The following is a 16,522-nucleotide window of genomic DNA, read 5'->3' on the forward strand; positions in this document are numbered from 1 at the left end:
ATGGCTTAAGAGCCTTAGCAGTGGTGGCCCTTAGTCCAAGAAGCCTCAAAAATGTATTACCTGCCCCTCCTGGACTCTTATGGTTTTGTGGCACTGCTATTAATTATTTAAATCCTTTTCAAGCTTTGGCCTTATCCCACCTTGATAATTCTCTTTGTTGTGATGATTGCACCCTGGGTACAATAGCTCCTGCCCAAATCACTGTCTTAAACATAACTTCTAATCTAGACTCCCATTCTAGAAGAAAAAGGGCCCTAGGACTTATTGTTGGAGTTGTGGGAATCATCACAACTCTCACCCCTTGGGAAGGTTGTACTTATCATGAAATCACACTATGGGAACTTGCTGCCTCCCTTGAAATAGCAAAAACTAGCACAAGTCTATCAGCACTAGAAAAGTCTTTAGCCTCACTAGCAGAAATGGTTTTTGATAACAGAAGAGCTCTAGATTACCTCCTAGCTGAACAAGGAGGAGTCTATGCTGTCATTAACAAAATGTGTTGCACCTATATTAATGTGTCTGGAGAAGTGGAAACTGATGTCCAAGAAATTTTCAAACAAACCAAATGGCTACACACACCTTCTCAAAGTAACCCAAACTGGGCGAAAATCCTTACTAATTGGTTTCCAAAAATCACCTGGCTTCTCCCATTCCTTGGACCTTTATTCCTCATTATTCTTCTAATATTTGGTCCCTGCCTCTTTAATGCTCTCATTAAGTTTCTATCTTCCAGATTACAATGATTCCACCTACAGATGATTATGTAATCCCAATACCAGCCTGCAACAGCAACTTCCACTTATATGGGGCCTCTTGATGGAATCTGGTGTCTCCTGTCCCCAGTAAGTTTTTCATAACCCTTCATGACAAAGAGCAAGAAAGGGAAAAATGTGACTTATCCCCTCAATGCTCCCTTTCAGCAAGAAGTAGCCAGACAGACCTGACAGCCCTCTTCACTGTGCTGTTTCCCCTTTCTTGAAACCATAATAGGCAGAAGGTACACATGAGCACGGGGGATTAGAAAGGGTCAAATATTTGACCAAGGTATCTGTCAGGGGGAAAATGAGGAGAGCAAAGGTCACCTGGTGGCCATCAAGCAGACCATCTGCAGGCAAAACTCCTTACCTGAGGAATTTAGAAGTGATTAGACTTCCCCATTATCAAAACCTGGCATCTGGTACCAGGCTTCTTTCCCCCAAATTTGTAAGTAACTAGAATTAGTATACATCTCCAAATGCATGCATGTCAAAACCCATTGTGCAACCCTTGCTAACATCAAGGCACCAAAATGTCTACAAATATAATCATTTATCATTACCTACATGGCTAATATGGTCTAAATTACCCTTAAGTTCCTGCTTTAAGGTCTATACATACTCCTAAGGAAAAATCCACTGTGGTGAGCTCAGTCCTCTCTTGCTGAAGTGCCCTGCTGCATCCTCCTGCATCCTTCTATCTAATGAAACTTCCTTTTCAAACCTATACTGTTGTCAGTAAATTCTTCTTACTACCCGAGAGCCAACACTTTCTGTTGTCGGGGCTTTGACACCTCACCCAGCAACGATTAACGCTCCTTTGCCATCTTTTGGCACTGTTGACAGGCAAAAATGCCTTTATTTGCTCCAGCAATAAGGCTCTTGTCATTAGAAACCAGTCTAGATACTTGTAAACCATTCCATCCAATCCCATTTTTCCTAAAACCTTAATTTATCATTCTTTCCCTCCTGCATCTTCATCCTAATACATCTTTGCCACCAGCATCTCAGTGGTCACATATTTCTCTAATTCCTTTCTTAGGGTTTCAGTTATCATTTGTAGAAATGACTAATTTACAAATGCCCACTTTCTATTCTCCCCTTGTTTTCAAAGGTGCCTCAAAATGATCTCCAAACCTAATTCATTTCCTAGGTGCTCCACTGAAGTAATGGCAGGTTACAGTCTCCCAGTTCCTTCACACTAAGGAACTGGGTATCCTTCTTGACGTCACCTGCCTCACTTCCCCATGTCCCATTTGTGATAGTATTCGTTCTACATTTCATCGATAGTAATCAGGCATTTTGGCAAGAGCTAGGATTTAACCTTCCTAGTCTTGTGATGTTACAGACTTATTCCAATGATGCTATTTACCATATTTTGTGAACTCCCTTAAGAAATACTTTTGGTCCAGCTGGGCACGGTGGCCCATGCCTGTAATCCCAGCACTTTGGGAGGCCAAGGTGGGCAGGCAGCCTGAGTCCAGAAGTTTGAGACCAGCCTGGGAAACATAGCAAAACCCCATCTCAAAACAAACAAACGAACAAAAAAAACCCCAAAATTATCCAGGCATAGTGGCGTATACCTGTAATCTCAGCTACATGGGAGGCTGAGATGGGAGGATTGCTTGAGCCCGGGAGGTTCAGGCTACAGTTAGCCCTGATTATGTCATTGCACTCCAGCCTGGGCACAGAGTAAGACCCTTTCTCAGGAAAAAAAAATACTTTCAGTCCCCTTAATTGCAACTTATTACTCACTTCATTCACACTTTATTAAATCTAAACAATTTTAAATTACAGTTTAAAGTATCAAAGATGAGGACTACCACCTTGGAGAATGTGATAGATTCTGAATATGACTTCAGAAGAGTTTTAACTTCCTAAATTGGTTTGGAAGGAAGAATCCTTGTTTAGATAATTAAGTTTTGGGTATATTTGTGTCTTATCTAGTGTAATGCACATAAATTTTCAAAACTCATCTAGTATTCTAAGATACACTAAAGGAAAACCATTCTGAGGGTAATTTAAACTTTTTGGTACAATTCAGAAAGTATTCTGAATTTTTGTGTTCATTTTGAATATTATTTTATTATTCTGGATTACGGATGTAGTATAACTTTAGAGACTGGACTGAGTACACATTAACCCTATTTCATACCCCTAAATGTTTTCCTGAAAACTCCAGTTACCTGCTTGCATATTTTCCCTGTCATGTCTCCCTCTTATTAAATGCTGCAGAGTATTCAGTTTTGGATTTCAGAATAAAGTGGGATTTACCATGCTTAGTTTCTTTTAAAGTCAAAAAGTAATCTGAAAAGTCACTTTTCTGCGTGAATAAAATCACTGAAAATTACATATCAATAAAAATTTTTAGTGCTTTAAAACTATTAACTTGCTGTTAAGTCAATAAAGTCAAAGAGCTGAATATAGTGAAAACTGTCTATTTTTATTGCCTTTTATTTTCAACAATGATTACTTGAACTAAAAACAAAAAAAAAAGAGCAGACTTTATTAGCTAATGGTTACTGAAAAGCCAAACCTTTCCAGCCCACTTCATATTCTCTTTTAACCATTTCAGGGCAGAACAATGTTCCAAACTATAAACCTGTTCCTTATTAACATTGACAGTCATGTGTTTAACGAAAAGCTTTGGATCTGATATACGAGCAGCCATAATTAACCTTTCTACTGCAGCTTGATAATCATCATTGCTCCGAGACTGGTTGTCTTCACACCTATAAAATGAACACCTCATAAAGTCAGAAACTCTTAAAAAAGCTATATAGTTTCTTCAAAAGATAGTCATTTACATTTACTGGTACTAAGCTATGATAGTCTTCTCACCATATTCTTCTAAAAGTGGCTTTCAAACTTTTTTGATCATGACCCACAGTAAGAAAGGCATTTTGGCCAGGTGTACTGGTATAATCCCAGTGCTTTTGAAGCTCAGGTTGAGGGGATCGCTTGAGGCCAGGAGTTCAAGATCAGCCTGAGCAACACAGTGAGACCTTCATCTCTACAAAAAATTTAAAAACTAGCTGGGTATGATGACGTGCGCCTGTAGTCCCAGCTGCTCAGGAGGCTGAGGTGGGAGGATGCCTTGAGCCCAGGAAGTTGAGGCTGCAGTGAGCTATGATTGCACCACTGCACTCTAGCCTGAGTGATAGAGCAAGACTCTGTCCAAAAAAAAGACATATTATGGCCCAGTATATACCTTCATACATAAAAAGTAAATTTGACAAAACAAGACTTACCCTGATGACAAAAACCCTGATTTTAAAAATAATGCTGGTTGTAACACCCTACATTGATTTCACCACACAAATAGTCTGCAACCCAGTTTGAAAAATACTGATTTAGAACACAGCTAATTACCTATATCTTTGTATTTTGAAAGTGAATAACTACAATTATTCATGAGAATGCATAAAATACTAAATGTAATCCAGTTTAGAATTAACATTCACATGTTAGTTTTACTTTGATATTCACTATTTTTATTTATAAGCAAATACTTAATATGTAGGTAACGTTTGGTAACAAATTGTATAGCTATAGGGGCTTTATTATATTTCTGGTTATTTTCTTCAATACTGATTTAAAGTGCTTCCTTAAGTGCCAGAATTAATTTTTCTAGTAATTTTTCTACCAGCGCCATCTGCAATCAACTGTGACTGCATTGACTTGCATAAAATTCACACCTTATGTCAGCTTTTTCCTCTGGGGTAGGGAATGGGAACTATTTAAATTAGAGGTGTGGCTGTTACATTAAGCATCACTTTTTTCTTTGTGTTCACTGCTTCCTACTCTTGGTACCTATGGGGCCCAGCAGCAAGTTCTGAGTAGGAGCCTATCTGCATTAACATAGTGTGGTCTAGAGTGACAGGAGTGAGGACTTGCACTTGAAACAGGAACCAGTGGTCACAGAGAGGAAACACTGGTCAGGTACCTTCTAGTACATTCTAGCTTTGAAAGAGGTGCCCAGGAATCTGGTAGGTGGTGCAGATGCCAACTATGTGCAGTCTTAAAAAGTCTAAAGATGAATAAAATTCTGTCTCATAGAGAGAGGTAAATGTAACAAGGCAGGGCTTAGCATGATAATGACAACAGAGAAAATACATTGGCTTGGACAAAATCAAAGGTTTAGGTATGTCACTAGTTATGCACTATGGTTACAAATACCTTCCAAATTCAGTAAGTGAATAAAGAAGTTGCATGTCTGTGGGGAATAGAAAGCTATGAGAAAACCATGACCTCATTAGGATGACGGGGAGCCTAGATGCCTTATCCACCATAGTGCACAGTGGTAAATAAGGAAGCCCTCTGGAAAAAAAAAAAAGAACTATAAGAAAAAGGGCGAATTTTAGTGGGTTTTTTTGAAGGTGGAACTAAAATAATTTACTTCCTAATTCTCCTCCCCTTAAGTGCGGACTGGACCAAAAGACTCACCTACAAAAAAGGAGAACAGAAGTGACAGTATGTAACTTTGGATACTAGGTTGTTGGATGACAACTCTCCATGGGTCTCTTGAGTTTGTGAAGTTTTGCAAGAGTCACTGCCTACCCTTTGTTCTAAATTACAAGGATTATATAGTGAACAACCTTGAAAGATAAAGATAGTTTCTTCTTCTGGAGCAAAGGGCAGGTTTGCTCACAGTCTTAGATGATGGAGATAGTACCTCCCTGCAAAGCAAAGGGCAGGCATGCTTGTTACTCATAAAAGATTTGGGTTTCCTAAGCTGGGTACTCCTCTCCTGTTACAGAACTCATGGCATATGTAGGTATCCATGTGGGCCCATCTATGGGACTTAGGAGCAAGAGGAAATGATGCAAATATGTAGATAATCATGCTGTTTGGTGTACTACAAAGTCCTCTGTCTCCAACAAAGGAGTCTTGTGTCTTATGCTACCATCTATGAAACTGTGGCAGATTAGCTTGTAGCTTGCAATAGGGTAAAATCTCAGACTCTTCACAGTTCTTGCTTGATATAGGTCACAAAAGACCCTGCAGCTTCCTCCTTGCTTTTTCTTTCTTGGATCACTCATTCTGGGAGAAATTAGCTGTCAGTCATGTCATGAAGACACTTAGCCAACCTATGGAGAGGCCCATGTGGTGAAACTGAGGCTTCCACCCAACAGGTATTTGAGTGAGCCATCTAGGAAAAGGATCCTCTAGCTCCAGCAAGCTATCACGTAGGTGACTAAAGTTTCTGACAACATCTTGACTCCAACTATGTGGAAAAACTCTGAGTCACATGAAAATTCCTGAGCCAGGAACATCCAGCTAAACCTCTCTGAAATTTCTGACCCACAGATATTAATATACTATTTGCTGTTTTAAGCCATTAGGTCCAGGGATAATTTATTCCACAGCAATAGATAACTAATGTAATATTCGACCAGAGGATCTGGTTTGTCACACCAGTAAACTGAAGCAAAATTCTTGTCAAGAAGCTCTAAAACAGGATTCCCAGGAGATCCTTATATTGCAAGTTTCCTTGATAAAGCTGACAAGAAATCATATGGCATACCACCATTTAGGCACAGCATCTACTGTATGCCTAAATTCTAGGATTCCAAACAAAATTACGTGAAAGGGTGCCACTCTGGTACAGTACCTACTTTATAATATTTATGCATATATAGCATTATAAAATACAGAAACTAGGCTGATGGCTTTATTTTCAATGGTATTCTTGGCTGAACCTAATAAATGATCACGTATTTCCCTTTTAGACCCTAGTCCTTTGATCTTTTGAGTTGACTAGAGATAAAGATTTTTATAGGTACTGATCTGTAAACACAAGAAAGGTTGGTACCTAAACAGGATCCATCTCTTTGAACATGTAACTATATCTTTAAAGTTGCTAAAGTGTTTACCAAATGCTACTAACTTGTTTGGTTTTAAGCCTCAAACAGGTCTAATCCTTTCTCAATTTAAATGATACCAGAGTTTGCAATACACACACACACACAAAGTACATATATAAATATATACATAAATATATATGTATATATAAAAACGCATAAAACATTTACATCCTAGGGTAGGTGTGGGGAGTCATGATCTACATTCAGAATGCAGTTAAAGTTATGTCAACCAACCTTTTCAAAACTATCTGCAGTATCTGTGTAGAAGTTCCAGGACTCTGAATACTACTAGCATTAGATACCATGAAGATTTCAATAGCTAAGAGCATTTCAATTTCAGATAAATAAGATGGAATTAGAAGAAGTTTTCGGTATAAATTTCCTTCCAATGGTGGGTAGCACCCCAAGGAAAGAGCACCTGAAAAATCAAATAATAGGTCAAACTTTACTAAAACCCAATAGGTAAAAACCTAGATTTCTGAAATACCTACAGGTGATAATTACACAGAATAAGTCTTCACATTAGAAGTAGATTAACAAATTACATGATCGCTTATCCAAGTATATTTGACATTATTCTTTGTATAGTGCTTTTGAAACATTAAATAAAAAGTGAGAAGGGCTTGGTGTGGTGACTCACACCTGTAATCCCAGCACTTTGGGAGGGTGAGGCGGGTGGATCTCTTGAGGTCAGTAGTTCGAGATCAGCCTGGCCAACATGGTGAAACCCCATCCCTACTAAAATACAAAAATTAGTCGGGTGTGGTGGCGGGCGCCTGTCATCCCAGCAACTTGGGAGGCTGAGTCAAGAGAATTACTTGAACCTGGGAGGCAGAGGCTGCAGTGAGCCGAGATTGTGCCACTGTACTCCAGCCTAGGTGACAGTGTGAGACTCCAACTCAACAAAAACAAAAACAAAAAAAGTGAGAAACATTAAAAAAAACACTCTGAAAAATGACTTTTGAGCCTTATCATGGCAAATGACATTTATTTCAAGCCATAGTAAACACAAGACAATTTCAGAATAACTATTTTTGAGCACAGTTATTTATAGTACCATTATAGTTTATGCAATATTTACTGTTGCTACTAAATGTCTGGCATTGTGCTAAGTACTAGGCATAAAATACATTTCCATCCTGTAGGTGATCTGTGTGTTGTAGCTACATTCACCAATTCATGTTTTTAAAACTTCACTTTTCAAGAGAAGAGATTTAACTTTTAAATTGTTTAGGTGCTTATTAGGAGTGATATATAGGGAAATACCTTTAAAACTTCTAGAACATCCAAACTATATACAGGCAATTTTATATTATTATATTTTACTGAAACCAATTTAAGTCTGTATGTAAATTTTGCTTAAAATGTTTTGTTTTGTTAGGATGAGTTTCTTCAAGAAATCTTTCTAATGTGGGTAATGGCTAATCTTTGAAGACCTGCTATGTGCCGGGTACATGTGCTAATAAACAAATGGGTTTTACCTCATTTTAACTTGACAATATGCTACCTTTGAAATTAGGTACAGTTACTCCCATGTTATAGACGAGGGGCTTTTGGTAAGCACTCAGGCTCTCTAAGCCTGCATGGGGTGCCCACTTTCTGGCTCCAGATTTTGGATTCCTAACCACTAGGTATTCCCACCTCCCTAGGTCACTGCCAGGAGCAACAAACTGTTAACTCATTAACTTTACTAGTTTTTGGTAGGTATAATTTACATGCATTCTTATTTAACTTTTCTTACCAGAATTAAAAAACAGAAAATAACAAATTAACTAGAAATCTACTAATACGATTTTTTTTTTCACTCAAAACGTGAGAAGAAAAATACTCACATTTGATTTTGGGGGGAAAGTAATGGAAAGATACAATAATAACATGTGTCTCTTGACTTCTCAGTTCTGAGAGAAAAGCAGTATTTTTAGGACAAGGGAGAACAAATCAGGAGCATGAGAAAGGAAACTCTGCTGTCCTTGGACAACCTCCTCCTGATTAGTCTGGCATGAAAGCAAGGCAAAGCCATCAAGAAAGTAACAGACAACTCACAGGATGGACAAAATATTTGTAATTCACATATCTGACAAGGGATTTGTATCCAGAGTGTATATAAATGCATATGTACATGTGTATGTATGTATGAATACTCTTACAACCAAAAAAACCCAATCAAAAAAAAGGGCAAAGGATTTAATAGACATTCTCAAAAGAAAATATACAAATGACCAATAACTGTATGAAAAGGTCCTCAACATCATTAGTTATTAGGGATATGAAAACCAAAACTGTAATGATACATTACTTAACACCCACTAGGAGGAGAGCTAAAATAAAAAACACAGTAACAAGTGTTGGTGAAGATATAAAGAAACAGGAAATCCCGTACATGGCTGGTGGGAATATAATATAAAATGATGCAGCTTCTTCAGAAAACAGTTTGGCAGTTCGGCAAAAAGCTAAATATAGATTTACTGTATGAGTCAGCAATTCTCCCAAGAGAAATGAATGCATATATACACATAAAAACTTATGTGAATATTCAAAGTAGCACTATTCACCATAGCCAAAAAGTGAAAACAACTCAAATGTCCATCAACCAATGAATAAACAAATTCCATTCTATAGAATATTGTTTAGCAATAAAAAGGAACAAAGTATTGATACATGCTACAACACTGAAATTTGAAAACACTAGGCTAAGTATAAGAAGCCAGTCATGGCTGCACGCAGTGGCTCACTCATGTAATTGTAGCACTTTGGGAGGCCGAGGTGGGTGGATGACCTGAGGCTGGGAGTTCAAGACCAGCCTGGCTAACATGGTGAAACCCCATCTCTACTAAAAATACAAAATTAGCTGGGCATAGTGATATGCGCCTGTAATCCCAGCTACTCAGGAGGCTGAGGTAGGAGAATCACTTGAACCTGGGAGGCGGAGGTTGCAGTGAGCCGAGATCGCACCATTGCACTCCAGCCTAGGTGACAGAGGGAGACTCTGTCTCCAAAAAAAAAGCCACTCACTAAAACACATGTATTGAATGAATCCATTTACGTGATGTGTCTAGACTGGGCAAATTCATGGAGACAGAGAATAAATTAGTTGTTGCCAAGGACTAGGGTGGAAGAGGAGACAACCAGGGAATGGAGAATAAATGCTAATGTGTACAAGGTTTCTTTTTCTGGAGGTGTTAAAGATGTTCTAAACTTAAATGGTGGTGATAGCTGCATGACTCTGTGACTATACCAAAAATGAATGTATTATATACTTTAAGTGGATTAATTTCATGATATGTGAAATTATCTCAATAAAGCCATAAAAATATTAAAAAAAAATTTTTAAAAAGTCAAAACAAAGGCACTGGCACCAAGTCTTAACAGTGCCTTGAATAAAGTCAGCCTTAAGTCCCAAATAAAGTACTACTAGACACGATTATACACCATTGAAAGGCTCTTCTTGCAAGTGTTAAGCTATGTCTGAAGATAAATCCAAAAGGAGTTCCAAAATAATTTTAATGTCAATGTTGTTAGAAAATGAGATGTTTTGAAGACTGATCAGTGGCTATAAATTACTCATTTGGCTGTAAATTACTCATTTTTATTCATGGTTTTATAATCCAGGTACATTCCTTAAAAAACAAAAATACTCTTTACCCCGTAACCTCACTTGCATAAGTTTCAGAAGTTACACTGCATATGAAATAAGGAACACATGTGATTAGATAAAAGGAAAAGTTCCAATAACAAAGGTACTGTATTGTACACAGGCATTAATTGCTTTAACACACTGCTAAAAAAATCTTTAAAAGTAATTCTTACTAGGGCTGAATAGATTTGCGGGAATGAGGAGTGACTGCCACTGGATATGAGGTTTCTTTCTGGTATGAATAAAATACTCTAAAGTTGATTATGGTGATGGTGCACAACTCTGTAGATACAGTAAAACCATTGACTTGTATACTTTAAATGGGTGAGTTGTATGGCATTTGAATTATACTTCTATAAAGTTGTTAAAAAATTTTAAAGTAAATGATTAAGTCTAGATGCTTTAATATAAAATTTTATTTCCAACTAAAAAATAGAAATAGTTATAAAAATCTCATTTAAATGTCTGAGCTTATATTTGTTCCTGTGGCATATAAACACCTTCTGATGGCATCTCCCCCCAGTTGCACAGTTATATGAAATTAAATTATTCCCATTAACTTCAATTCTAGAAACTAAAATCACACACATACATATATGTGTGTGTGTATGGTTTCTAGAAGTCCGAAGGTAAATAGTATAAAAAGTTGAAACATAACCACACAATTGAAACTAGGTGTTATGAACAATTCTATCTTTCCTCTAAATTTATGATCAACCTTTTTAAGAAAACTCAGCTTTCAAAACTTCTTTTGATTATAACCTACAAGAAACACATTTTACATAATGACCCAGTATACATATGTGCATACATGCAACTGAAATGAAAATTTTATCAAATAATTAAACTTACTACCTGTAATGTACCCTAATATTTTCTTTCCCATTTTGTTGGGGGAAAAAAGTTACCACCTGCTACACTGATCACAGCTGGCCACATGAAAAACACTTCCAGCTTAGGTAGTAGTGGCTAGGATATTTGACACATCTGGTACAGGGTGACACAGAGGGGCACTCAAATATTTGTTATATACATGATAGTGGTAGAAACGGTAGTTGAAGACAAATTACTGCATGAAGGCAGAAAAAAATTCTTTTCTAGATCTAGAACGTACATGGAATTACTTTCTAATTAAAATACCTGCCAGGTGGCTTGGACTAGAGAAAGCACTAGTTTTCCAGGCTTATTTGTTAGAGAACAACAGCTGTAAGTAGATTAACAAAGTTCTATTACTAAAAGCCATGTGAAAAACATATACTATGCTGCATTGTTATGACAGCCTTTATGCTTCTGATGTGACCTGCTATTGAATATTTTTAGTTATGACAATTGGGGATATAGCAGAGATAAATAAAAACATAGATATTCTTTAAACTTCATTCTACCCACTTGTTTTACACTTGTATTATTTATAAGATATGCCAAACTGGTTCTATCCTGTCATTTGTTCCCTTTGCTCGCCCTCTAGCGGACAGGCTACTGTGCAAGAAATAAAGATTGGAAACAGGAAACACTGGAAATAAGGAAAGCAATTGGAAACAGAAGAGAAACAATAGGTTTCAAAAAAGAGCACAGATCTGTTGAGACCACTACATTTGAATATGTATTACTGCTCTTTTAATACATATAAATATCTCATCTTAAATATTATAAATTCTGGGTTAGATAATACAATTATAAACCAATATATTAAAACATTTTAAATGTAACTTACTTTTGTAGTGGGCTCTGGCTTTCAGCCATAAATGACTCCTTCCTAAAGAAGTAATTAATCTTCTGAGAAAGGAAAAATCAATAGGGATGCTCTTTGAAATCATGAATTCTGCCACAGAGGATGACATACCAAGACTACTGCTTTCTATACATGAACCTAGAAGCTTATTAAAAAGAAGGCTATATTGTGAGACTTCCACAGTTTCTGGAATAAAAAAAAAGATATAATAAAATTCATTTATCTTAAAGTGTCTCAAACCTCCATCTCATACTCCTTTTTCTTTCTCCTCCCCTTGACCCTTTCTTACCCATTATAGGAGTCACAGTCACTAAAATGCAATCATTTTATATATTCTCTTTATTTTTCTTCTCCTTTTTTGAGACAGAGTCTCACTCTGTCGGCCAGGCTGGAGTGCAGTGGCATGATCTTGGCTCACTGCAACCTTCACCTCCTGGGCTCAAGTCATCCTCTCGCCTCAGTCTCCTAAATAGCTTGGACTACAGGTCCACCAGGCCTGGCTAATTTATATATATATATATTTTTTTGCAGAGGCAGGGTTTCACCATGTTGCCCAGACTAGTTTCAAATTCCTGGGCTCATCTACGGCCATACGACCCTGAACACGCCCTTATCGCCTGATCTCAAATTCCTGGGCTCAAGTGAACTGCCTGCCTCAGCCTCCCAAAGTGCTGGGATTACAGGCATGAGCCACTGCGCTCAGCCTATCTTACATATTCTCTAAGTCAGAAACGAAAAAGCATTTGACAAAAGAAAAACCATTAACTTCCTTTGCAATAGAGAAGATAAAAGGAAGCTTGACAAAAATTTCAGAGGATGCATTAAGACCTCTGTATCTGATTCCCACATGTAACTCTGTATCTGCAGTGTCTTGAATAATTTCTCAATTCTGTTTGTATTATATCTACAGTTCAGACCTTAGCCTTATATATCCCTTGACTAAAAATAAATGATCCCCTAATAAATATTTACTGCCAAATTTAAAACAATCCTTTAATGGGTTTTCTATTCCTTCAGTCATTCTTAGAAGAAAGAGAAGTCATCTTAGAGACGTCTCTTTTATTCCCTATATTCAGTCAGTTGGGTCTGTGAGCTAGACTGTAGTTCTTTACTGCTTTAGAATCTTTTAGTTATCCAGGCCTTATCAGGAAATTAATCTCTCTACTTTTAGTCTTTTCCTAAACACTACTGCCAGAGGAACTTTCCTGAAACACCAACTTCATTATATCACTCCCTAGACCCAAAACTCTAGTGATCCCTTTTTATACACAGAGAAGAAAACTCCTTTAGCCTGACATTTAGGGTCTTCCAAAATCTGGCACAACTATCTGTCCAATCTCCCTATTACTACTTTGTTTCATTACCAACTAATTGTATATTAAGAGATTGCTAGATAGCAGCCACTGCGTCAGGAATACCAAGGTAAAGAAAATAGTACCATCTTGACTGAGCTCACTTTGTATAAGGAGAAACAGATAAGAATGCTCATTACAATACAGGAGCACAGTGGAATTAGGTGGAAAAATGAAAATGTATAGATAGTATGATGAAAGTACTGAGGGGAGGCCCTCAGGTTAACATTTTCATCATCCTCTGAACCTATCACATAGCTCATTCTTGACCCAAAGCTTTTTCTCATGGACACCCAACATTCAAGAGTACTAACTACCATTTCCCACATTGGTGTTTGAACTTGGCATCTGTTTCACTTCCTCCATTTCTTTCAAGTTTACCTGTGTTCCTAGGTAATGTAAACTAAATTCTGTATTTATTCAGTGATAAGAGAAAAAGCTTGCTTGGGGCATTTAAACATATTGTTTGCTGATGACTTGACAGAAGTAGGGAAAAGGGAATGATAAAAATGCTTGTCTTAGGAACTGCTGACAAACAACCCAAAGATAAGTATCTCAGATTTTTTTAAACCATCAGGAAAGCATATTCAATTTGCAGAGAACACATTTTACAGAAAACTATTTCATTAAAAAATATGCTGGAATATAAAACTCAATCAAAACAGGTGGATAACTGTTTCTTATTAACAGTTAAACACCAGATGGGCAAGAGATAATTAAGATAGGCTTTTAAAAAACATACCTTGGGAATTCTGAAAACCTGGTAGATTCTGCAAAACTTCAAATGTCTGTCTATAAAGGCTCTTGGCTAAGATTTCATGTGCAATTGCACAGAGTAAATTATGTCGATTAAGCACATCCAGTCTATCACAAGGCCACAGAGGCGTATCGATTATCCATTCTGACTCTTCCAAAAAGAAAAAAATATGAATAGTTTATACCATGAAAATAACACTTAACAGTATAATCACAACTAATGTTTCAAAATATCTTTTGGAGAAATAGGCAAAACTTAAATATATGTACTCAGAGAAGATAACCATGGCTCAAATTTATTAGAAATAACTTATATAGTGATGATCATCATCTGAAGAAGATGCAAACAAATGGCCACTTTATTATACTTATTTTTAATTAATTCTTCATCTAAGTGTACTAGTCAATTACTAATTTTAAATGTTTACTTTTTATACAAAAAAGTTCAGATTATCACGAATATTTGCTTTAACATAAAATATTATTCATGTGGACAAGTTTAACAGTTTCATAATAATTAATTTAATTAGTTTTTGGTATTACTGGGGAATAGCTTTTCTTTTCTTTTTCTTTTTTTTTTTGAGATGGAGTCTCACTCTGTCACCCAGGCTGGAGTGCAGTGCAGTGGCGCAATCTTGGCTCACTGCAACCTCCGCCTCCCAGGTTCAGGCGATTCTCCTGCCTCAGCCTCCTGAGTAGCTGGGACTAGAGGTGCATACCACCACACCCGGCTAAATTTTTTGTATGTTTAGTAGAGATGGAGTTTCGCCGTGTCAGCCAGGATGGTCTCAATCTCTTGACCTCGTGATCGGCCCACCTTGGCCTCCCAAAGTGCTAGGATTACAGGCATGAGCCACCATGCCCGGCCAGCAAATAGCTTTTCTTAACAATTTCTGTCTATTTTAAAAACAATTTCTATTATGAAATCGTTGTTGTATACAGAAGAATATCTAAGATATGTTATGAAAGCATTACAATAAAATTAACTCCTGTGTACCCATCACACCCACCTAGGACCCTCAAACCAACAGATCTTAGACCTTCTTTAAAAAAAGAGAATATTACCTACAATGCTGAAGTTCCTTAATTTCTGCCCTGATTTTCACATTGAGAAAAACAGTAGGAGACTGTAGTACAGAACAGTGAGGTACTAAAATGTTAGAAATGTCAATATTTTATCATTTACCTAATTTACTCAATCATTATACACATAGTGAAACATTACTATAGGTAACATTCAAATCATATTTTGGTGCTCTTTTTCAACTGGACTAAATGTAGAAGTAATCCTTTTATTTTGTGGCCTTCCCAGCACAGTGAATATAAAAAGTATTGAAGAAAAAGTTGATAATTCAAATATATCATGACAAAAGAAAGCTTTCAGTATCCAGTATAAAGCTTTAAAAAGGAGCTTTTCAATTACTAGAGCCCATGTGATTGACTGATTGACCTAACAGAGTTACACTATGTGTTAGGAATGTTCTAAGTGCTTTAAGAATATTAACTCATTTAGACAGACACTTTTATTAATTTGCTTCTACATTTGCTGACATTTTAATATAGAGAGAAATGTAAACAAGCCGAATATCTTCAAAGACTGTATGATCATCTGTTAAACATAATTCCCATTAAAAGTAAAACTGTTAGTTCACCATTCCTTACAAAGTGAATTTTACTTTGATTGAATAAGTTCAATTTTTTTTAATCTGTTAGATATATCCCATGTACAAAAAGTAGACTATGTAAATCTTTTCTCATAAAAATTGCATCGCTTTTCTTTATTTAATACTTATTCTTTATATTTAAGGTAGGGTAATGGTCACATTTTTTGGAAAGTATATATGGTATTTTACGAGATTCATTTAAAATTTTTATCAAACTGTTTAGGTAAATAAAAAAATCTGACCTAGCATGCTCTCTCCCCACATCATCTCCCTGTCTGGGTTTTTGGGTTTTTCTGTGTTGTCATTTTTTTTTTTTTTAAACCTGTTCAGTGCTGCCAATCAACCAACGGTCTGTGAGGGGCAGCATGGGATCAGGCAGCAGGGTTCTTCCTCGCCTTGCCTTGGTTCCTTTGCAGGATTGAGCCACCTGGCCATGGGGGAAGGGGTCAAGCTCTATCCCAATACGTGTAGGGTGATGATCCCTCCTGGCACATCCAGGTTGTGGGCCGAGCTGTGCTGGGAAGAACAGACCTGGGCATGGAGGGGAACCGCTCCCCAAAGGTTTCCGGTTGCCTCTCCTCTTCCCACTTTTGTCAGCCGATCAGTTTGTGGTTTCTGTGCCCACAAAGACTTCAGGAAGTATTAACAAAAGAAAAAAATATATATAAAATATATATTTACATATATATTTTATATAAAGGTATACATTTAACATAATTATATATAAAATATATATTATATATAAATAAAAATATATATTAT

General features: G+C 36.8%; 1 protein-coding gene across 1 annotated transcript in view; it reads right to left on the reverse strand.

The window, feature by feature from the left end:
* Nucleotides 1-3,179: 3,179 nt before the first annotated feature.
* TOPAZ1 (testis and ovary specific TOPAZ 1) overlaps nt 3,180-16,522 on the reverse strand; it is an 88,940-nt gene continuing 75,597 nt past the window's right edge. Inside the window, exons 17-20 of the mRNA XM_032159131.2 lie at nt 14,083-14,247; nt 11,971-12,174; nt 6,857-7,040; nt 3,180-3,487 (exon numbers count right to left, since the gene is read on the reverse strand). Coding sequence (XP_032015022.1) covers nt 3,268-3,487; nt 6,857-7,040; nt 11,971-12,174; nt 14,083-14,247 — 773 coding nt within the window. The 3' untranslated portion in view covers nt 3,180-3,267. The remainder of the gene's footprint in view (nt 3,488-6,856; nt 7,041-11,970; nt 12,175-14,082; nt 14,248-16,522) is intronic.

The sequence above is a fragment of the Hylobates moloch genome, unplaced genomic scaffold (assembly GCF_009828535.3).
Source record: "Hylobates moloch isolate HMO894 unplaced genomic scaffold, HMol_V3 SCAFFOLD_8, whole genome shotgun sequence".
Taxonomy (NCBI): domain Eukaryota; kingdom Metazoa; phylum Chordata; class Mammalia; order Primates; family Hylobatidae; genus Hylobates; species Hylobates moloch.